This window comes from Lissotriton vulgaris, chromosome 5 (genome assembly GCF_964263255.1).
Source record: "Lissotriton vulgaris chromosome 5, aLisVul1.2, whole genome shotgun sequence".
In the NCBI taxonomy this organism is placed as follows: domain Eukaryota; kingdom Metazoa; phylum Chordata; class Amphibia; order Caudata; family Salamandridae; genus Lissotriton; species Lissotriton vulgaris.
In genome coordinates this window covers 1,723,187,797-1,723,212,856 of record NC_141693.1, presented here as the reverse complement: position 1 = coordinate 1,723,212,856, position 25,060 = coordinate 1,723,187,797, and the positions used below count along the sequence as shown (strand labels likewise).

General features: G+C 45.6%; 1 protein-coding gene across 18 annotated transcripts in view; it reads right to left on the bottom strand.

Annotated features, from left to right (window-relative positions):
• Nucleotides 1-25,060, bottom strand: part of HDAC5 (histone deacetylase 5) — a 1,827,433-nt gene that overhangs the window by 279,488 nt on the left and 1,522,885 nt on the right. For all 18 annotated transcript variants that reach the window (XM_086923942.1, XM_086923931.1, XM_086923932.1 and 15 more), the window contains one exon: nt 9,754-9,873. In XM_086923942.1, the coding sequence (XP_086780068.1) occupies nt 9,754-9,873 (120 nt within the window). The remainder of the gene's footprint in view (nt 1-9,753; nt 9,874-25,060) is intronic.

Here is a 25,060-nt window from a genome sequence, read left to right as displayed (position 1 = left end):
AGTGGCGGAGCGAGGGAGGCATCGAAGACGGCGCCGGAGGTGACACCTGAGGGATCGGAGCCGGTGAGGTCGTCCGGTCAACCGGCGATGATCTGGATCCCGAAGCGGAACCAGTGGGGCCCTGCGGCGCCACCGGGGCCGAAGCACCCGACCCGCTAGGGCCCCCATACGGGTCCGCTGGGCCCGAAGGCGCCGCGGAGCCTGTCGGGGAAGAGAGGGACCTCATGGCCATGAGGAAGCGCTCGATCTTCCCTGGCGTCGCGTTCTGCCCAGGAACCGGAGGGTGTGGGGCAGGCCGGGACGCCCACGACTCAGACGGAGGCGCGTGGGCGGTGTCACCCGAACCCCCGGCCGCGTCGCGCGAGCCTCCGGGGAGGGGGGGGGGGGGGGGGGGGGGGGGGGTGTCGGAAGAGCTATGACCGCCTCTTCAACTTCTTGTGCTTACCTGATGACGCCTTCGACCCGGAGGAGTGGTGTCGACTCCCGGAGCTGTGATGGCTCCTACCCCGCGACCTGTCCCTCGACCTCCGTTGGGACCGGGACCTCTCGCGGCGCGGGCCGACTGCCGGAGTTCGAGTCGCTTGCGGGACCGCTCCCGCCTAGCTTTTGACGTCAGGGCCCGGCAGTCGGAGTAGGTCTAATCGTCGTGGTCGACGCCGAGGCAGTGGAGACACCGACGGTGAGGGTCGGTGACCGACAATAGTCGGTCGCAATCCTCACAAGGCTTGAAACCTGGCATCCCTATCGGCACCGTCCGGAGTCGCAATAATCAAGAAAAATGATCAAAAGAGATAAAGAAAGTTTAGTCAAAAAGTGACTAAGGTATGACTTTTTCCGGATCTGCGCTGCTGGTGCGGAAAAAAGAAGAACTGACGTCAGCACGCGGAGGCGGCGTCTAAGTACTCCGACGACGTCATCACGGCGCCCAAGACGCCTACAGACGCGCAAGGGTACTGCTACGCAAAAATTTCCGGATCCAGTCTGACGCCTGGGGATATTCTAAGGTAAGGAATCTATCACTAACGTGTCTCTTTCAGATATATTATTCTCTCTATGCATTTTAAAATCCGAACTATACACGCTAAATCAATGCAATCATTAATAGCCTCAACATACCAGTGTAACCAAGAGGCTTCCTCTGTTGTAGTGCCATGGACTAATATTGTTCTCCTGTGCTTGCACATAAACAAAAATCTTACCTTAACATTTTTCGCATTCTATACTTTAATATAATACCAATAAAACACATTTCCTAATTTCATGACATTGTAAGAAAACAAGTTACTTACCTGTAACTTTGGTTCCCCAGTATTGATATCTTTCATAGATTCCCATGCTTTTGTATCATTCCCCGTCGTCGGAATGGGAGTCTCGGTAACAAAAATACCATAGCAGTAAGTACAAAAGAGAAAGAAAAAGGCCTAGGCCTCATTCCCTTTTGTAGCATATCGCCCTCTTTTTGTAAAAGAGATCTCTCGCTGCTCAGGAGCCACGCTGTCAGGTGTAATGACTGTGGATCTGGGTGCCAAACTTGTCCTTCGGACATTGTGAGGAGATCTGGTATAATCCTCAAAGGAAGAGGAGGAACTTGCGACAACAGATGGAGTTCCGTGTACCAGAACTGTCTCGGTCAAGCAGGGGCTATCAAGATCATCCTGCATGGCTCCACTTTGATCTTCCTGATGAGCCGTGGGATCAGAGGGATGGGGGGAAAGGTGTAGACAAATGTCCTTGACCAGGCTATCGAAAGCCCATTCCCCAGTGACCCTCAGTGGTGAAATCTGCTTGCGTAAGACAGGCATTTCTTGTTGGTCGGTGTGGCAAAGAGATCCACCTCCGGTCTGCCGCACTGGCTGAAGACCTCTTCCAGAACTCGCTGGTTCAATTCCCACTTGTGGCTGACTGAGGATGACCTGCTCAGTCTGTTGGCGTTCTCATTTAAAACTCATGGAAAGTGTTCCGCCTTTAGCGATATTCCCTGAAATATCGCCCATTCCCAGATCTGTTGAGCTTCCCGCGACAACGACGAGATCTGGTTCCTCCTTCCTTGTTCACGTAGTGCATGGCCGTGGTGTTGTCCGTCCTGATAAGCACTTGCAAACCTCCTAAGCGGGGATCTTATTGATCTTAGCTCCAAAAGGTTGATGTGGAGCCGTTGCTCCTGAGGAGACCAATGACCGCTGACATGTAGGTCTTACATCACTGCTCCCCAACCCTCCAATGACGCGTCCGTTGTTACTACTTGAGGAGACGGGTTGTTTACGAAGGATAGACCTTGGGACAAGTTGTGTTGATCTGCCCACCATAAGGCCACTTCCCTCATCATTGGGGTGATGGTCACCTTGTCCTCGAACGATCCGTGAACCTGTTTCCATTGGTTGTCTAGTTGCTCCTGTAGAGGACGAATCCTCAGTCTGCAGTGAGGAATCAGGGGAATACATGATGAAATTACCCCCAGGAGAGATTTGTAGCGGCGTACTGAAAGACACCTTCTTTCTTGTAAGTCCCGAGCCAAGGCTTGTAGTTTCTCCTTCCTTTCCAGGGTCGGAAAGGCTTTCGAGAGCTTTGAATCCAGGATGGCTCCCAAGAAACGCGCTTTTCTGGACAGGACTAGGGATGACTTTTCCTTGTTTAAAGTGAGTCCCAGATTTTTAAACAAGTTTGTACAGGCCCGAACAGCGTCCCGCGCTGCGTCCGTGGACGGGGCCTTCAGCAACTAATCATCCAGGTAGGGGAAGACTTGAAAATGGTTTCTTCATAGGAATGCCGCTACAGGCGCCAGCCCCTTTGTAAAAATCCTCGGGGCTGAGCGAAGACCAAAGGGTAAACCCCTGAATTGAAAGTGGCTCTTGGCTACTGTGAATCGTAAAAACCTTCTGTGTGCTGGGTGAATCGGGACATGGAAGTACGCGTCCTCGAGATCGAGCGTGGCATGAAATCCCCCGGACTGATGTGCCGCAAGATGTCTTGGAGAGAGACCATCAGGAAGGACAGGGAGATGAGATAGGTGTTGAGCTCCCTGAGATCTAAAATGGGGCGCCATTTCTCCAGCGTCTTCTTTACCAATAAGAACCTGGAATAGAATCCTTTTCCCTTTTGATTGGAGGGGACCGGCTCTATCGCTCCCTTTCGGAGCATCTGTTGGACTTCGAGCCGTAGGTGTTTCGATGGAATGGCTGCCGGGGGCTTGGGTGGAGGGACTTGCGTAAATTCCAAGGTATGTCCTTTCCGAATGATGTTGAGCACCCAACGGTCCGATGTTATTTTGGACCAGACCTGAAGGTATTTGGTTACCTTGCCTCCAACTGATGACTTCTTGGAGGAGGGTCCAGTAGGAAGAGCCAGGAGGCCGCTATTGGTGCTTGGACGAATCCAGTCCTCGGCTAGCCTGTTTCCCCTTATTGTAAGGCCTGGAGTAGTTAGAAGATTGGCCTTGTCTCTGTTGTCTCCGTTGATAAGGCTGGCGGTACTGCTGGGAACCTGAGCCCGTGGATGATTAACGCTGCTGTTGATAGGATCCTCTGTAGTTATTACCTCTGCCTCTGGAACCCTTAAAAGGAGACTTGCGGTATTGAAGGGTACCCAAGGATATGGCAGTTAACGAGTCCTTTTTGATCTCCTGAAGAGTATCATCGATTAGCTTTTCAAATAATGCTTCCCCATCAAAGGGAAGATTCAGGACTTTGTTTTGAATCTCCGGTCGAAACCAGGTAGCCTTCAGCCACCCCTGGCGACAGAGGACTGCCGCCCCAGCCAAGGAACGAAACGCTGTCGTTGCAATGTCCATGGCACAGTCAATGATCTCCATTGACGTCGCCTCTCCCTCCTGCAAGATCTTTTTTGCCTCTGATGTTGATTCTGGAGGTAGCTCGTCCAGGAACGGAGCAACATCACACCAAATTTGGCGGTCGTATCTACCCAAAATCGCCAGGGCATTGGCAGCTCGCATCAGAAGACTCGCCATCGACGAGAATCTTTTCCCAGCATTATCCAATCTCCGCCCTTCCTTGTCCGGAGGAGTTGTTAAGGGAGCGGAGGGGTTGCGGGATTTCCTCTGCGCTGCTCGCAAAATCACGGAGTCTGATTTGGGATGGCCATTTAAGGCTGCCGGCCCATCGTCGGGTGCTCTGTATTTCTTATCCAGACGCGGTAGCACAGGGACCACCGTCGCTGGGTTCTTCATAGCCTTCAGGCCTTCCTTCCACAGATGATCTACAATAGGTATGGACCTTGTTGTCTTCCTGAAGGTTTCCTTGAAGTCGTACAAGAAACAATCCGTGGCCACCGCAGGCATGGCCAATTTGAACCTGCCAGCTGCTCTTTCCATCAGCTGATGGAAATCTCCTATGTCCACTGGCGGGGAATCTACTGGATCCGGAACTGGAGATGAAGGATCCAGAATGATGTATTCATCCCATTCAGTCGTATGTACAGAGTCATGATCCGAATTTTGACCCTCATCCGAGGAATCATCAAGGGCATCTGCCAGCCTGGAAGGATCTTGCGGAAAAGATGACTGAGGCTGAGGGGACACCTGAGCAGGTAATCCAGGAGTAGCAGTTGAGGCAGAAACCAAGACAGGCATTGCAGGCGCTGCCAGAACCAGAATTGGCCTAATAGCCTTAGATTTGTAGTCCTACAGCATCTTATGCAGGTCCTGAAGGAATGAAGATGGTACTGTAACCATATCCTGCCCAGAATAATGTTGTGACTGGGCCACCTGATGATGTCCACCATCCTCCTGGTCATAACCCCCTTCAGAGTCTGTCTCTTGACATTTGACCAGAAGTTGAGAGGGTCTATTGCATAGCCATATGTGTCCTGGTCATCCTCATGCGGCTTCCCTTCCTCAAAGAGCAAAGCTGGTGGCAAGGGGGTCACTCTCCTAGGAGATGTCATCTCCGTCGTTATTCTTGTCACTGAAATTGTAATCCTTTTTTCAGATGACAATATCGTCGACGGTCCCGTCGACGATGGTTGCACACACGTCGACGAGATTGGTGTTGTCGACGTAGTCGACGATGAAACTGTCGACGATCCAGCTGTCGTCGTCGTTAAAGTCGCCGTTGTCGATGCTCTCGTCATTGTCGTCGTTGACGCTGTCACTCTTGTCGTCGAAGCTGTGGTACTCGTCGACGCCTACGTCGTCGTCGGCAAACCTCCCGTCGACGCTGATGAACCTGCCGTTGACGCTTCCTTCTTCGACGACGATCCCTTCGTCGACGAATCCCCCATCGACGAGCTAGTCAACAAAACCAATTTTAATTTCATCTTCAATTTCTTCATCGACGGAAACTCCGCCGTCGACGCCTTAGTAGTCGAGGACTTGGAACTCCTCTCAGAAGATTGGGAAGAGGGTTTCTTGAAGGCTGGGTGAGTCTTTGCACCCTTGGAAGGCGTAGATGGTCCCACCCTTTCCTTTTCACCTCGGTGAGGAGATTTGCTTGGACCCTGGTTCTCAGACTGACTGGGGGTCTTTTTTGAGGCCTTAGAAGGACACTCCACAGAAGGAGAAGGGGAACCCCTACCCCTTTTCACTGACCTTCTTGAGGAAGATGCCGATGCCGACTCCTCACTGTCACTGGAGACAGTATCCTTCCTGGATTTCAACTTCTGGAGCCATGTCAGAAGCCTACCCTCACGGCCCGGAGGGTCTTGGTTGAAAAAGTGCGACAGATCTTACAGTCCGCAGCCTTGTGGTCAGGATAGAGGCAATAGATGCAGCCTTTTCTTGCCACAGGTGGAACATGGCTTGAAAAGGGCCTTCTTCTTCTCCTTGTCAGACATTCTGGAAGGCAGCTAACAATCTGAAGTGACTCTGAAAAGAATCTGAAGAAAAAACCTTGAAGAAACTCTCTGAAGAGTAGAAGTTGAGCAGAGCTCAAAGGAGACTCCCTAAGCACAATGTGCGGTAGAAAATCTGAGGCTCTGAGGTTCCTTCAGGAGGGTTCTAAGGGGTGAGGCACTTCTGATTGGCTGATGCCTAAGTTTGGTCTCTTTTACAAAAAGAGGGTGATATGCTACAAACGGGAATGAGGCATAGGCCTTTTTCTTTCCCTTTTGTACCTACTGCTATGGTATTTTTGTTACCGCGGCTCCCATTCCGACGACGGGGAATGATACAAAAGCATGGGAATCTATGAAAGTTTCAATACTGGGGCAACCATTCTTCTGTATATTTGGGCTATCTATCTACTAAGTCTGCTAAAGCACTTTTAAGTTTAAATGGTCTGCATGAGAGAAACACAAAAACAGTTGAGCGCAAGTACCCCTAGAATCTTTAAGGATGTTCTGGTTGGACAGGTTTAAGTGATGCATGGGGCAAGTGAGAATAGAGTGGACATTGCTTTGTTTGAGGTTTGAGGGTGGAGATAGATCCCAGTAAATAGATGATCTGCCAAGTCAAGAGTTGCAGTGCGCAATCAGATGGCTTGTTTCTATGTGCTTTTTGTGTTCAGAGCTTACTCCATATCCGGAGGTGGGTGGCATTAGTCTTTAAGATCTGGAAGGCACGCATAATCCAAAACTGTGGAAAAAGAGGTGCATGTGGGTGGGTAGCTGTGGAAACTCAAAGCTGGCTGTAGTGCGAGGTTAAAAAAAAAATATATATATATATGTGGTTCAGAAATTTTGCTATTGTCTTACATACTTTTTTTGTCAGATATCAAGAATCTTTATGGCTATGGGAGGGGGGGTTGGTAACAGAATGACAAATAAATGGTTTCTGAGTCATAGGGTGTGACATTAATTGGAGAAATCAGTAAAATATAAAGCCAATTCTCTTACCATGAGAATGAGCATGCTGCATGTTCCTGTTAAGATTGCGGGCATTGAGACAAGAACTAGAATGTGTGTGCAGAGGGGTGCAGGGAGTGGGTTTTGTCACATCTACACTGATGAAATCAATAGCAATGAAAGGGTATAGAGTATGGTCTGGTATCACAGACAAATTTAGGGGCTGTTTATGATGTCGGTAGGACTGACACCAATGGCACATCGGTGTCGCTCTTTTTCACAATAGAGAGTGAGAAAAGAGCAAAACAGTTGCAGTCTCACGTTCGTAGTCTTAACACATATGAGCAACCGCTGCCTTGAGAATTCTCCTTCGGAACTCAGGATTTGATTTCTAAAAAAAATATACTCTGTTAGGATGTGATGAACTCCCTCCGCTTTTGCTTCAATGGTATGGTATCCAAAGATATTGGAGTAGATGCCTCACTCACTTATCGTGACATGCTTCATCATCGGTGCCTATCCACACCTGGGTAACATACCACCTGGGGGGACTCAATCATAGATGGAATGGGAGTTCTTAGATAAAGTGATACGGGACAAGCAGGGATACAGATGAGTGATGTTTAAAAATACCTCTGGGTATACCTAAATGCTATGTTTTATTCTGAGGGTACCTGGGGTATGTATGAAAAGGTGAATTTGTTGGGTTTTACTGAATATGATTGTTCAGTTGTACCCTTTTCAAAGTGCCAACATGTTTCGGCCCTCGCTAGGAGCCCATGTGGGTCTGGGGCTTTTGTCAGGGCTACTTCTCTATGTTTTTAGCTCTGCTGCTATATCGTGCACGCACTCCATGCACTCTTGTCAGGCCTATTTCTCTCACCTGTCTTCTTTTCATCCTCAGTAGATTTTCCACTGCTGTTTTTTTATCAAAACACATGCGGATCAGGTGGGTGGTGCTGCCTTATTGTCACACATTCGTCAAATGTTCAGCACCACAGAATTACCTAGATGCCCCCAGTCCGACCGCCGCACAAGCTTCCATTGAAAAATTGATAGTTCCAACTGCCCTGTGGGTGGTCGGCTCCAAATAATCAGGTAGGAACTGCCAACTTAAGGGTGGGTTGTTCCAAAGCAATATGGTACGCCCAACATCGTAATTAGGCCTCAAGTCTTTAAACAAGGTACAAATAATGCAAGGGTACAATGGCCTCAAGCCTCACAAACACAACCACACTTGATGGTGATGTTTTCGAGAGAGAGATCAGCACTCAGGGTGTGGGTCTCAGAGTGCATAAGGGTATCAGTAACTCTGGTTACAGTGCTCTAGGGTATATGCACAAAGAGGCATAAGAGGTACTCCAGGTACAAGGGGTAGCAATTGCTCAGTGTGTGTTTATCAGCTTGAAGTGGGTCAATGCACACGGTTTCTGGATTCAGAGAATGCACAGGAGCACTAATTACTCAAGATCCAAAACAAACTTGGAGTGGTGCACTACCCAAAAAGTTTTTTCAATAATTCAGGTTGACTTGATGCTTTACATCAAGTAATCCTTTATTTTTAATGTCATCCAACAACATGAGCTCCAGCCAACGCGTTTCGTTCATTAAAGAATGAACTTCTTCAGGGCTGAAAGTTAAAATACATAAATAACAAATAAACATACATATATAGTGTGACTCAACGTGATACAATGTTAAACAACAACAGATACTAGTGGTGAAAAAAAACAAAAATAAAAACACACGAAAATAGACAAAAGATCACCTTGTTGTGTCCCAAGGTGAGTGCATTATAAGCAGTTAGCTCCACTGGACTAACAAGATTTCTGGTATATACAATGTTTGTGAAACTGTAACTAGAAACGATGGCCAACTATTATTCATTGTGGGCAATGATGTGACTATAACCAGAGTATCTATAACATCGAAAGGGTTTACCTGTCCTCCAAGATTTACTATCCTTAAGTGTGTCCGACCTAGATGGACTCAGTGCCACAAACATTGTATATATCAGAAATCTTGTTAGTCCAGTGGAGCTAACTGCTCATAATGCACTCACTTTGGGACACAACAAATCGATCTTTTGTCTATTTTTGTGTGTTTTTTCACCACTAGTATCTGTTGTTTAACATTGTATCATGTTGAGTCACACTATATATGTATATTTATTTATGTTAGTTATGTATTGTAACTTTCAGCCCTGAAGACGTTCATTCTTTAATGAACAAAACAAGTTAGCTGGAGCTCATGTTGTTGGTTGACATTGAAAATAAAGGATTACTTGAGGTAAAGAAACAAGTCAACCTGACTTATTGAAAAAACGTTTTGGGCATGCACTACTCCAAGTTTGTTCAGTTCCTATTCTGCATGGCAGTTGGCACCTAACAACAGCAGGTGCAGGAGTTGCACGTGCACACCAACTCTCATAAGGTGTAGATAATTTAGAAGAGGGGTACAGGAAGGAAGTGCGGCTACTGCGGTCCGCCGTTGCTCGCCTCATTCCACTTAAGGTCCAGGTCACTTGTGAGTTGATTAAAAAGCCAATAATGGGTGTCCATATTTTTCAGTACATGTTCCAGCTTTTGTACATGAGGACTGTTCATGACCAAAAGACTAATGAGGTCAAACAGAGTGGTTAGTGCACACTCTGAATCTGTAGGCTGCTCAGTGATGGTCTTTGAACTGCAGGGATTCCAATTCTAATTTGAGAGGGCCACCAGCAGGATCATATACAGGAGGAAGAGATGTGGATTAAGGAAACAATAAAGGGACGTCCTTCAGGAGATAATACACTGTTGTGAGCTGCCAGCACAGATACTGGGTTTGGATACATATAATGTCCCTTTTCGAGTGTAAACATGTAAGAATATCTAGAACCAGTATGTGGGGAAACAATGTATGCAGCATATCTGAAGAACTGGATTTCAAAACATGTCACAAAGGACAAGAATACCTTGTAGGATATCAATCAATGACAAAAAAATATCCATAGAAATGCATAGGGGTATGGCTCACCTCTTCTGGTGCTCCACTGCCTGGGAAAAAGTTGCCATTGTCATAGCGATGTAGTGAGATGTAGAGCACATTGGGATTGCTGTAAAAGGCTTGTTGGGTGCCATTACCGTGATGAATATCCTGCAGAGAAACAAGATTGTAGTTAGATCTCCAAATACCCTTGTTGTTGAGATGTCCCCATCGGAAACTACATTGTAGAGCCTAACAGATCACTAATACATGTACACGTAGCATAATGAAAAGGAGGCAGTTAAAAAACTATTCTGGTGGAAATTGTTCAGAATATTGATAAAAAAGATAATGGTCAGTCAATTTCGAATGGCTATTAAAGAAAACCAATTAAGACCTGTTAAAACCACCAACGGAATATAGACTATACAAAACAAAAAATGAAAATATAAATTCATCTTGTTGCACTGACATATGGGAATGAGAGACATGTCACAGAAACAGCAACAATTTGAATTACAGTTAGTACATGCATGGAGTTCCACAGTCTGAGTCTATACTCCGAGTACTGAAATTTAAGGATCAACATTTTTGTTTATTTCGACGCACAACCAATTACATAAAAAGCTCCAAACCCCCCCTAAAAATATTCCTTTGATAGCCATCTGTTTTGCAAATATTCATAAACAACATTTTCTGCTTTCTGATATTATTTCCACCATTACTTATGAAATAAATATGTAATTAACATTTGGGGTAGTCTGTCGCCTTATGTTTTATGGAAGCAGTTTTCACTCTGTTGGAAAAATACAAATCACAATTATAACGACAATGGTGATTTTAAGTCAAAATCCAACTTGCCCTATTCTTCAAAACTCTTAAAAGACAATGTTAAACCTTTGTTGAGAATAATAACCTCTCAAGTGATCACCAGGCATACATTCTACCCAAAGTACTGAATCGTTTGTTATATTACCTCTGTGTGATGGCCGACTCTAGTAGAGATAGAGCCCTAATCTTGTTAGATCTTACATCAGCCTTTGAGACCCATAAGACTTTACTTAACAGGCTGTTGGAATGTGAAGTTAACAACACTGTTCTAGCCTGGTCTCTAGAGTTTTCAATACCACAGACATGATCCAAGACGATATTACAGTGCTTCAAAAGAAGAGTGCAAACAACTTGCAGGCCAGTCAGTTACATCAAAGAGAACGTGATGAAAGGTCTTGCATGATTATAAAAGGGAATCTTTGGGGCAAGCTTGAAAAGGATTGGTTAATGGTAAAGGGTATGTTGCCTTAATTGTTTTCAATTGCAGATGAGTTGTGCTGCGAAGAGTTTCCATCTACCGGAAAGGTATTAATTTGTTTTCCACCTAATTGGGGACGTTCAGTTTCAGAACTTTAAAAATAATGCTGGCAGATCTGTTAAGTACAAGGAACATGCAATTGGAGCGACCCGAGTTAAACAAGTGCAAGTGAGATCCAATTACCCAATAGAACGTAATCAGCTGAAGGGGCGATACTATTTACACCTAAAAATATTCATTTTTAAAGTTATGCTGACGAGTTTAAACTCATCAGAAATATCCACTCCCACGAAGAGAACTGCACTTTTGCTGATCACAGAACGGAGATTGATTTCAGGATCTGTGTAGGAATGTCTCCTTTTCTGCGTGGTGGCGCCAGATATTTCACCTTTTACTGGACCTCATATTATTGCTGACTTTGCACCTCAGTGCACTTTAACCATGTTACCCAGTGGTAAAGTGTCTGTGAGCCCTATTTAAACATGTTGTGACATATTCATAATTGGTATATTTAACTTAACTATACGTCCCTAGTACATGGTACAAAATGTACACAAGTGCCTGTAAATTAAATGTCACTAGTGGAGTGCAGCATCTATTGTTCCACCAACTACAGTGATAGTGTAAAACATGGCTTCGGGGCCACCAGTGCAGAAGGACTGCAGCACTGTAAAAACTGCAATTCAACCTCTCAAAATAAACCCTTATGACAGGTCAGAACCTTGCTTTTAAATATTATTAGGTCACCCCATTGTAGGCATTGTCACCCACAAGGCAGGCTGCATGGAATTGAAAAGTTGGACATGTAGAAATTTAATGCTGACATGTCCTTACAACAACTAGCTTTCCAAAAATATATTTTGCTATGGCAGGCATAGTTGTTAAAATAATGCAACAACTATTTTTAATAGTTATTTTAAAAAAAACAACAATTCAATGGTGATATCGGATACTAAATAAAAATTAAAGAACAGTAACTTTTAGAAAGTTACATTTTACCTGCCTGAAAATGCTGGAGGCTAAATTTGCATTGCTCTATTTATGGGTTCCGTAGTAGTGTGCTACTCACCAAAAAAGCATTTCGACGCCTCATAAGGGTAGTAAGCGCTATATAAATGCAATTACAATACAATATTTTGGCCCGCCTTTGAATAGGTGCGAAAAATGTGCGAAGTGATTCCAAGGAGCAAAGAACAGGCTGACCTGAATGGGCAGAGCGGACTTCTTTGTACCAGACAGAATATGTAGAACGAGGCTCTCAGCATCCTTTTTGACTTTACAGTGTCAAATCCTGCTTGAATATCAAATCTTACTTGACAGATCTACTGGGTTTTAAATAGAACACTGGGGGTGCACTTGAAAGGAAGGGAAACAAGATGACAAAATAATTGTTGTGTATCCAGTGACTGGATGCTGGAAAACTCTTCCTTTGTTCAACCTAACTTCTGTCTCTGGTTTTATTGTGGGTAAAGTGACTGTTGGAAACTACATTTTAGTGTTAGATGTGGGAGATCGCTAGGATTACTACTGTACATTCCTCACACATATACACAGCCCTTAAGCCCACGTTTTGTGTGGCTGAAGAAATTTGCCATCTTGGAAATGCCCAAAATGGGAAGGGTTTGCTCCATTAACTTTTACCCCATTAGTTAAGATACGCCCAGGGTTCATTACCATCCAGTAACTCATGCCAGGCATATACGTGACACCTCAAGGCACCCACTTCAGAACACTCCTGAACCTGAAAATAATCAGAAGAGGACAGAACCAGCTGTCTGCGACTTAAGAAGAGCCCTGAAGTACTGGGCCTGCTCTTCTTGTACCAAGGACAAAGAAGTGGACTCCAAGAGTCATAGGGCGGACCTCCTGTTAAAGCTAAAAGGACATCACAAGCAACAAGGGGTATTTTCCTGCAACAGACCATTAGCAATTAGATAGTTTGACCAGATTTCCAGAATGAAACACCGGGACAGGCACGGAAATAGACATAGGACTAAATGTCCTATTAAGTCTCATGGCATGGCAACACACACACACACATTTTTGTTTTCACATTCCCCCCTATTTCTTTGAAGAGCTTCGGGGTCTGACTGCTGGTGGGCCCAGCTGGATGTAAGAGCTCTGCAGCCCTTATTCACACCTCATTAAGTCCTACTGTGCTGCTTGAATGAGGCGAGGCAGCACAGCAATATAGTCCAAACAAATTGGCATGGGTCCCTGGTTTCTAAGAAGGCCGGTTGAAATGTGAACCTGCACAACACTGATCAATGTGCAGGTTCACCAGACCTTCCCTTAAAAACCGGGACATTTCATTGTTTTACTAGAGTCTGTTAGGATGCCGGGTTAGTCCTTCAAAAACGGGACCGTCTGAGCACTCTTGCAGGACGCCCGAATAAAACACGCTGAGCTCCTTGAAACACTTAAGACACATTAACTACACCGCCTACACGCACGTGAAACACGCCAACAAGGCGGGCCCGCTGCTAGCACTCATACTCCGAGATGAACCCCCATACACCCTGATACATGAGTTAACCACTAGGAATGGAGACACAGTGGACACACAACAAGACAAACACAGCCTTCTGCGAATACTACCAAACTCTGAACCAAGCGCCCTCCCGCTAGGGGAAGAAGCCCTTGACTGTTTTTTAGCGGATGTACCGTTCCCACAACTGGCCAAGGCGGCGCAGTACGCTCTCTCTGGCCCGATCACAAAGACCGAAATCAAGGCGGCTATTAAAGGCCTGCCCCGGAACAGGCTCCTGGTTTGGACGGCCTCCCGGCTGAATTCTTTGCAAAATTTTCAGACTCCGTGGTACTGCAGTTAGAGCGTTTGTATAATACCGCGCTGGACACAGGATCGCTGCCCCCACCACTAGGCAGGCATTGGTAGTGTCCCTCCCCAAACCAGGACGCTCGGCGGTTAGACCTTTGTCCTTATTCACAACCGAATATAAAATACTAAGTAAGATCCTTTCTGGCCGCCTACTCCCTTTTCTACATAAATTAATTCACCCAGACCAGTGCGGGTTTGTGCCGGCGCGGAGTACTTCACTTAATATTAGGAGACTGTACCATGTCATGGCAGCCACCCCCCTGGAAAGGGGTAAAGCAGGGTGTGTCACCCTGCATTTGAGACAGGCATTCCACATGCTCAGAGGGGACTACATGTTTCCTATACTAGAGAGATTCGGCATACCTCCGGATTATCTGAAGTGGGTTAAACTCCTATATACAGACCCCACTGCGAGAGCTCGCACTGGAAGTCACATCTCACGGGAATACCCGATTGGCAAAGGCACCCGTCAGGGTTGCCCTTTGTCCCAACTGCTGTTTGTGCTGGCCTTGGAGCCGTTGGCCTATAAGGTGCGGCTATCAGCAGCGCAAATAGGAATACATCAGGAACAGACAACCCACGCAATCTCCACGTATGCGGACGATATTATTTTGTATGCTGATGACCTAACTTCTCTTGCACCCATTCCAGACATCTTCGCTTCTTTTGCGCAGCTCTCAGGTCTTAGTATAAATGATAGCAAGTCTTATGCTTTCTTTTTTCACCAAGGGGAACGCCCAGAGGCGATCCAGTTCGGCTCTCACTCCTTAACTGTCGGCGCACACACTTTCAAATACCTCGGTATACAGGTGTACCGAACTATAATAGTAATAATAATAATAATAACTATGCCGGATCTCCATTCACAGGTCCCCTTCTGGTCCGCTCTACTACTCTCAGTGATGGGCCGAGTGGAGATTTAAAAAATGGTAGTCCTACCCAGTCTACTATACTTTTTTATCAACCTACCGGTTGTGATACCGACCCCGATTCTCAACTCCCTGAACACTACACACTCCCCCTTGATTTGGGGGAACAGCCGACGCAAAGTGGGGCTACCAAGCTGCAGTTGGACATCGATAAAGGAGGACTAGGCGCCCCGGATTTTCATGCATACTGTTACATGAGCCAACTACAATGGCTCTCCTACTAGTTGGCAGGGCGAAACTTGCATGAAATCGTCAATACTCCCCCTGACATAGACCGAGGGCACCTGCATACATTGCTCTTACTGCTGGCTAAGACCCCGGCTCAAACCTGACGCTGCTGCGCACAACGCTCATGTACTGGAGAAAATCCACACATTACACGCGCAGTTGCCTTCCTTATTCTGACACCACAACACTCATCAGCATCCCTACCCCCCCCGGCCTCCTCACTAGAAGGTGGCTGCTTCTCTGGACAGAGGGTGGTGTGGCCACAGTGGGCGCTCTATTTGATGAGGGTACACTTATGGATCATGGTAACCTTGTCAGACGAAATGGAGTCACTGACGCGTTATATTTAACACATGCTGTAGTCCTGCAATATGTAAACAAGCATTGCCCCTCCCCATAGAGAAGAAACCCCTCGTCATGAAATGGTCTTTATGACCTACCCAATGGGAGAGGGCCGCCATCTCTCTAAGTGGCTTGACAAAGGCATTACTAGTCACACTAGAATCCCACTGACGGATTTGCGCAACACATGGTCCACGGACCTTGGTACAGATCTGATGGATAAAGACTGGAGCAGGACCCTATAATACCCTAACAAAATCCCCCGTAACACCAAATTCAAATTCATTCAATAAATGGTCTTACATAGAGCGTATCTTATTCCACACCGGCTGCAATGCATATTCCCGACCACACAACACTGCTGCCCCAGATGTAAATTAGCGAAAGCTGACTTACTACACATGCTGTGGCAGTGCCCTGTACTCACACCTTATTGGTCGGAGGTGATCGCTCTGATTGAAGCAGCGGTGGGGATTCCTGTCCCGGGCACGGCCGCAGTCTGCCTCTTAGGACTGATACGACGCCCCAAGACAGACAGTACAGCTTCGCTTAATAGATTTAACCTTGCTCCTGGCTAAATGCTCCATAACAATGAGGTGGAAATCGGTCACACCCCCACACCTATATGGCTGGCATGGGGAAGTGGTGAGATGGGGGTGCGCAGAGAGCGCTGCTATCCACCTGGAGGAAGCCCGGGGACTGCGCAAAAAGATTATCTCTCTAGACTGGGATAGTATTCTGGAAGCGTTCAAGGCCCTGGCTCTGCTGCCTGTCTCTGTAACTCGGAACTAATGGCAGCTTTGCTGCCAAGCCCCTCTTCCAGTTCACGCTAATATTTATTTATATACCACGCAGACCTCGCACCGTACAGTATATATATCTTGCATGCTTGAGTGGAACCGGGAGTAGCTAGCAGAACACCTCGACAAATAATTCATAAGTGGATGGAGCCAGACGACTTTGGGGGAGGGAGGGAGGGAGGGGATAGTTGCATTCACGTGATACACAATCTTCTCTATTGTGGAGCAGAGCAGTTATGCCGCAGTGCTCTGGGACATGGACTAATTTGGACTGTACGCAGACGGAATTATATGGCAAACGTGGACATGATTGGAAAAATCAGGCTTCTGGATGCACATGCTATGTCCTTGTATGCTTAATGACCCCAGCCCAGTCTGCACTGCGACTTTATTGCGAAGAAAAAATGTTTGTAATTGTAATAAGTTGTAACTAACTGGGTGAAAACAGAAAATTAATAAAATGTGTATAAAAAAAAGCACATATGATGACATATCTGCATGAGCAAAAATGCCCCTGTAACGTCTACGATCACTGCTGGATATTACAAGTGAGCAGGGAAACCATCTTAAGGTATGCCCTGGGCACTGGTCAAAACAAGTTTCCTAGCTACAGAATGGTTTCACTGAAACCTATGGTGTTTGGTACCAAACACCTCATATTAATAAACCCACCCTGATTCCAGTGCTGCATTTATTAGTACCTGCACCCAGGGTTACCTTAGAGATACCCCCCTGAAACCTATTAGTCCTCTGGCGTGCTAGCTGCCTGGTCCTGGTCTGCCTGCTGCCACAAACGAGTTTCTGAATGCATAGGAGGTGAACATTTGGATTTCACCATCTAGGTTGTGGTGAAATTGGGATGTTTGGGACAGGGTGATGCCCACTCCCCACATGGTCACCATAGGGGTCAGTAGATCATTGGCTACTACCCCTTGTAGAAAGTTGCCTCTTTATGTGGTATACCAAAAAGGGGTATAGAGTGCAAAGAGTACAGGTATCCCTTATGAGTGGATAGAGGCTTGCTCTGGTAATCCCAAGGAGCTCTTCTAGGGGGTAGTGTTGCTGAACAAACTTAGGCTTATCAGAAAGGAGTATTAGACAGCTGCAAAATACACACCGTTAATAAATTATGCACATGACTTAATCAGGAGATACATACCAATTTATAAAAAAATATCATATCTTTTTATATATATAGAGGCACCAGAATCATTATAATTAGGTAAGTATGTTTCGAGATAGAAAAACTTTTAGTTTTCAAAAGTTGGCACAATGTTGTGATTGCTCTATTGCCCGGCTTGTACCTCTTTATGTACCTGTACCTACCCTATCTCGCTGATATGTCACTACTACCGGTATATGTCACCTTTTTCTTCTACTTATCATGCCTGATATTAATAAAAATAATTAATCAAAATAAAAGTTGAGACAATGCAATTTTCAGAGGCTGTTATGGTATTCTATGGGAGGAAAGTCAAATATGGCATACAGGTAGAGTACAGCGACACCAAGAAATCCATTGGGTAAATAAAACACATTTGGTGAGGTATCAAGGTTTTGCAGTATACACAAATACATTGGCATGTGCATCAGTAAAGCGGTAATGTTGTACTGTGGGAAAGAAACATTTACTGCCCACATGTACTTAGCGAACACACCATTCTTTGGATTTAATCCTGTATATTTCATTCTTTTATAAATCATTAGTTGTACAAATAACTCTGATATACATATATTTAGACGATTGTCCTAAAACAAAAGACAAACAGTTAATTTACACGTGATTAAGGTGCATGAAAGTGAAAAAAGGAAGTGACATTTGCTGTGATTCAACAACTAAACATACATTACGACAATTAAAAACCAGTCCAAAATTCACTGTACATTGGTTACAACCCTATTGTAATTTTCTAATTGTGGTTGAAACTAAGTAGGGACTGATGGATGTTGTTAGGTCGACGTTTCGACCCTATGTTACGGTGCTTGTTTTTCGCAACCAGCTCGGGTCTTAATCAGGACTACAGAAGGACTGGACAACCTGTCACGATCCACGACCTGCGTCTATTTCTAAGACAGGGAAAGGAGGATCTGTCGGCCGACAATATTCACTCCTCAAAGGTATTCACTCTTCCGAGGTCTTTCTCTTCACCAAATCCTATGCAGTTTATGCATATGATTCATCCAGCAGCCGGTGGAGAATCTGAAAATTATTATTCGTATCCCCGATTGAATTCTTGAAGGAGAGAGAGACGTTCCTCTGACTCCAAAACAGTGATCGAAAAGCGGCACTTATACGAATAATAATTTTCAGATTCTCCAAATTAATTGTTTGTTTTTTGTTTTAGGACAATCGTCTAAATATATGTATATCAGAGTTATTTGTACAACTAATGATTTATAAAAGAATGAAATATACAGGATTAAATCCAAAGAATGGTGTGTTCGTTTAGTTTTTAATTGGATATTTGTAATTTTGTAGTAATATTGCAAATACCTTCTGTCATAAGGACATTTAAAGTAATTGTTTCTTCCCAACAGAACCATTGTTAGATATATATATACCTGGAACCCAGGTTCTGAGGGTCACAGGGCCACCCCATTATAATTAATGCACATGTACTTAGCAGCGACGTACGGGACTGTTCTTCTAGATTTAAGGCAAGTATGGGGGAAGGTTCAGGCTAGCACCAACAGATAATCTCGCTCAGCTCTGGGGTGTTCGTCTGCAGAGGTGCATTACAGCGTTGGGTGCCCCGTTTAAATCAATGGGGAATGGTCTGGTTCAAAACAGGCTGCAAGTCCAATTTGGGCGAACCCACAGGAGGGCTCTGTCCTTGAGGCACAGGGCACGCAGAGAAATAGGTTGGCCCACTGGAACTCAGGCTGCGGGGCTCATGTGGAATGCTGCTTTCTCCAGCAGGGACGCACAACGGGAGTCACTCACAGTTTTTGGTTGCTGGCAAAGACAGGCTGCAAGCAGGGACTGGGGGGTGATCATGGCCAAACACAAATGAGGTTCAGCTGTGTAGGGTCTCCGGACCCTGTGGGCACCGTTTGTCCACTTCTCCTCGGGCTGTGGGTGCAGCGGTGCTTTCAGGCATCGGGTTGCGGTAATCGTGAGGCTCTTGCGATTCCTGCTGTACTGCAGAAAGAGGCTTCAGGTGGGGGTGGGGGTGGGGGAGGTACAGGCCGGCTAAACCCAAGGTGGGGCTCAGCTCTTGAGGGTCTCTGTGCCTCAAGGACACCGTCGGGTCACTGCAACTCGGGTTGGGGGGCTCGTGTGCAGGGAGCTTTGTCCAGCTTGGTCATGCTGCAGAGGCTCTTGTGTTTGTTTTCTTAGTGCCTGCAAACATGCAGGGAAGCAGCTCCTCTGCTCCAGGGGAGATGTTGCTTTCTAGTTGAAGTCGTGGGTCATTCCACCACAGCTTTGGGAGGTGACATCGTTTTCTGAACGAGCCAGGTCCATGCAATTGTCGGGGACAGCAGGCAGGCTGGCGGAGTTGGCACCAAGTCAGCTGCTGATCCTCATGTTCTCACATTGCGGGCTCTTCTTTGTTGTCCTTCTTCTTTCTCCAGGCAGACAAATCTGATTTTCTTGTGTTTGACTTTTGAAAACAAAGTATTTCTACCTCGAAGTGTACTTACCGGATCGTAATTATTCTGGTGCCAACATATATATGAAAATACCTGTAATTTTTCTAAATTGGCGTGGATCGCCTTTTTGAGTATCTACCTCATTTATTAACTCTGAGTGCAACAGATGTCTAACACTCTTCTGATAAGTCTAAGGCTGCTTGACCACATTACCATAGACAGAGCAACTTGGGATTGCTATTGTAAGCCCCTGTCCACTCATAAGGGATACCTGGACTCTTTACACAGTATACTTCTTTTTGGTACACTATATAAAAAGCCAGCTTCCTACAATATGCTTCTACCGAGACGTATTAAGAAAATCTTATCCTACCTCTCAAATCTACAAACAGTGCACCCAGACCTTGCAAACAGTTTGCACTTCACTGTAAAGAAGACTCTCTTAAAAATAATACAACAGCTTCAAAATGCAAAAGTGAGGACTTTGGTTAATAATAAACAGAATGGGACTACATCCAAACATGCTCTCAATTGGCTCTCTATTTGAGAAGTGTATTCATTTCAAAGTATCATGCACGATTCATAATTCAAATAACCTATTTTATTTTTTTGCTCCAAAAAGGACGTGCGTAGCACATATAGGCAACGCTGCTGCCAGCTGCTTTAGTAAAGAAAAGGAGTTTGGTCCTGGGATGCAGGGGAAGCTGGACCAGTGAAATATGAACAATAAAGAATTTGCTAACCCCCACGTGAATAATTATGTAAAATATTTTTGGAAAAACACAAACAAAGAAATTATCTTCTGCTTGTGCAGGTATTTTATTTAAACCTGTTTCAATTTTTTACCAACTTTCTTTTTATATTTTCATGGAAGAGAAAGGTACTTATGAACCACATTTATACATATATACAACTATTATACAACAAACATATATACAAATATAAACAGTTATTAAACAATCTTCTTTTTCAAGAGCTACGTTTTCACAAATATTGACTTTGTGAAATATTTCTCACTTATAATTACCACAAAATGAAACATGAAAAGGCAACCAAATTATTATAAGAAAGATCCAATATCAATTTTGAGGAAAAGATCAAAGCAATTGGTAATGCGATTAACAATAAATTCCTGTTCACTTTCTTTGAGTGCCTGCCGACGCGTTTCGAATCTGAGGTTAAGTAACAGATTCTCATCAGGGCTCTTTCATTGGGGGTAATCTTAAGTTGTGGGCAACGCGGTCCCGCGGGTCCAATACATGTAACGAAGCTAATGACTTCCTGGGTCCTTTTACTGTGACTGTGGACCTATAATGGTGTAGGCAGCGTGGGGTTTTTTTTTTCTTTTTTATTTTGAAGTTGTTGGAAGTGTCCTCCGCACTCACACGGGGATTCCAAAATCCTGCGCTGTTTTCTTTTACTGCAGGGTGTGTGTTCTGATCTTCTCAGATCTCGCACGCCTCTGTTGTTTTAATTCCGCCGCGTGGGACCGTGATTCAGCGTCCTCCGCGGTGTTGGAGACAGCGTTTCAAATCGCGCTGTGCACCTTCCTCTCAATGTCATTGAGAGGAAGGTGCACAGCGCGATTTGAAACGCTGTCTCCAACACCGCGGAGGACGCTGAATCACGGTCCCACGCTGCCTACACCATTATAGGTCCACAGTCACAGTAAAAGGACCCAGGAAGTCATTAGCTTCGTTACATGTATTGGACCCGCGGGACCGCGTTGCCCACAACTTAAGATTACCCCCAATGAAAGAGCCCTGATGAGAATCTGTTACTTAACCTCAGATTCGAAACGCGTCGGCAGGCACTCAAAGAAAGTGAACAGGAATTTATTGTTAATCGCATTACCAATTGCTTTGATCTTTTCCTCAAAATTGATATTGGATCTTTCTTATAATAATTTGGTTGCCTTTTCATGTTTCATTTTGTGGTAATTATAAGTGAGAAATATTTCACAAAGTCAATATTTGTGAAAACGTAGCTCTTGAAAAAGAAGATTGTTTAATAACTGTTTATATTTGTATATATGTTTGTTGTATAATAGTTGTATATATGTATAAATGTGGTTCATAAGTACCTTTCTCTTCCATGAAAATATAAAAAGAAACTTGGTAAAAAATTGAAACAGGTTTAAATAAAATACGTGCACAAGCAGAAGATAATTTCTTTGTTTGTGTTTTTCCAAATTTTTTTTACATAATTATTCACGTGGGGGTTAGCAAATTCTTTATTGTTCATAGTTGCTTTAGAGGCTGCATTCGACCCTCAGATGCAGAGCCCTCATACAAAATTGGTTGTGACCACTGAGCAGATTTCTAGACTTGGGACCTTAATGGGTACAGTCCAAACATGGCTGAAAGGATTAAATCAGCCATCAACGGAGGAAGTTCGAAGGTGTTCAGCTGTCGCCTCTCGATCTCCAAGCATGAAGAGGGAGATTGCGAAGGCCCGGGTGCAGAACCCAGCCCTGCTGCTGCCACAACAGATTCTCCTATAGGGCCAGCCTGATCGTAGAACAGATGCTCAAGCCCAGGAGTTCTAGATACCATACTCTATGTGCCCAATCTGGGGCCACAAGGATGACTCTGGACAGGAGTGGTATTGGCAGAAAGGCATACAGAAGTCCCAAATTCCACTCAAGGTGGAACATTTCTCAAAGTGAGAGACACCTTGTGAAATCCAAAGTGCAGTAGTGTGAACATTGCACGTTCTTGGCAGTGAGGGACAGAACAATTCAAGGTTGTCCTTATTTGTGGAAGAGAGCCTGTGCCACCTCTGGGTGGAACTGCCACTTGTGTTCCACTGGGCACTAACAACTGAGCTCATTGAGATCATGGCCTGAATGTCCTGGACTATCTTTCCCAGGAAAAAGACATAAAACTGAAACGTTTCCAGAATGGCTCTGATGAAGGGAAGTGCCTGAGAAAGATTCAGGTGCGGCTTCAGCATGTTGATGGTGAACCCCAAAGCTGACAGTAGGTTCGCCATCATCTAGAGGTGATTGACAATCTGCCTGGGGGACGCCTGCTTTCAACAGCCAGTCGTAGAGGTAGGTGAAGATTAGAACTCCTGCCCTCCGCAGATGTACTGCTTCCACCATCATCACTTGTGTGAAGACCAACAGGGGCGCTGGTAAGACCAAATGGGAGGACAGCGAACTGGGAATGCAAACAGCGCTGATGGGCCTGCAGGACGGGTATAGGGAAATAGGTGTCCTACAGGTCTAAAGCCACCATCCAGTCTCTAGAGTTGAGAGCATCCAAGACCCTGGCCAGTGTGAGTGGAATATTTCCATCCAGAGAAGGATATTGAGAGGGCACGGCTCTAAAATGAGATGGCCTTCATTCATCTTATGCCCCAGAAAAGAGCAGGAATAACAGCCACGATCTACTTCTGGTACAGCACCCTCTAGATATCCCCTCTGGGCAAAAGGACTTGCACTTACTGCCCGAAAGACAGACTGTAAGCAGTTTCATGGATGGTGGAAGTGGAAATGTAGAGTAAGATGTTCCCTTCTTCAGACAATACCTACCTGTCCGATGTTCTGTCCTGTCAGCTGAGCAAGAATCCTGCCTTCCACTTGTTGGCTGTGCTCCACCAAGGGCACTCCATAGAGGTGTGATAGGTGGGGTAAAGAGGGGGGTTGTGGACTGGGCAGCCTATTGACCTTGACCACAGGGTGGTGTGTACCACAACCTCGACTACAAAACTACTGGGCACCATGTTGAGGTTGGATTGGCAGGTTGCATAGGGGCAACTCTGCCGAAGTTGTTAAAGGAGTGGTAGGGCTGATGTAGTTAGCGAGGTGTGGCAGATAGACTCAGGGAGTGTGCCATGGCCCTACTCTTCTTGAACTGCTTGAGAGGGGAGTTGACCTTGTCCCCAAACAGGCGAGTCCTGTCAAAAGGCATGTCCATGAGGGATGACTGGTCATCACCAGAAAAGTTAGCAACTCGCAGCGGCAAATGGCAACACTGGTGCCAATGGTCTGCCTGAAGGAATCAGTGGTGTCCAAGCCATAATGAATTGTGAACTAGGCCGCGTCCAGACCATCTTGTATTGCCTGGGCAAGGACATGCCGGAGATCCTCAGAATCACCTGGCAGGGACTTGAGCAATTTCCAAAGGACATGGGAATAGCGCCTCAGGAGGCAGGTACCATTTACAGATCGAAGAGCTAAGCTTGTGAAGGAGAACTCTCTCTTTTCAAACGTCTCCACGTGTCTTGACTCCCATGGGGAGGAGGGGGAGTAGTTGGGAATGTATTTGGGTTAATTCTGCTTGTAGATGCCTGCACCACCAAGCTGCCAGGGCGCGGAGATAAAAACACACGGTCACTCTGGCTGTGTCGTGGTGTTGTGTAATCTGGCAGTTGACTGGTGGGCCAGAGCTAGGTTTAGCGCAAGCCCCAAATAAGGTATCCGTAAGTGCCTTGTTAAAAGACAAGTGGAACTCACCCGCATCATTGTCCAAATCCGTGCAGAACAGGGATTGTAGTGTGTGCGTTTGTGTTTGTGGAGGCAGCAGATCCAATGGATGGAGTCGGGCCTCTATGATGCCGAATCGCCTCTGTCTTGGCATCAGAGAGGACAACTGAGACCATGTTTCAGCATTGATGTCTCGTCAAGTATGTGAAACAAGCATGGCCCGGAGGTAGCCCTGGAAACTCCAGTTGTGTCGTGACACGTTGCGGTATTGGCTCCGAAGTAGACTGACTTTGGGAGCGAGACGGAGAAGTACGGTGTTGGCCAGCTCCTTCACAGGAGTGTGCGAGTGGTGGGAAGGGGCTGAATCCTGCTTTTATTTCTTGCCTTTTTTCTTCAACCTACCCAACGACTTTGACTGAGATGAAGTCCGACCCCTGGACCGACTCCTACAGCTTCTGGATCTCAAACGGGACTATGACCAATCTTTAGACTTAGACCGGTCATGTCACGGAGTCTTCCGGTGTTTGGTGAAGCAAAGTTTCACCTTGTCGTCTCGTTTAGCCTTCGGTTTTATTGATGTGCAGTCACTGCAGACCTTGGATTTGTGACCTGATCCTGGGCACTCCAGGGAAATTTGAAGAGGATTTACCATAGACATTTATTTGCCACAGTCCTTTCAGTGCTTAAAGCATGTTGTTTTGGGAGGTGACATTTCCCTTGCACACTGAAAATTGAATTTTAAATCGTGGAAAGGGTCTCAAAGAGACGAGAGGTAGCACAGGATACACTCTGGTGGTGTGGAAATTAAGGAAATTATGTCAGCAGGCAGGAGTTGCACCTATATAGGCTCTGCAAGCCATTTTCAGTGCAAAACAGCATCAATGC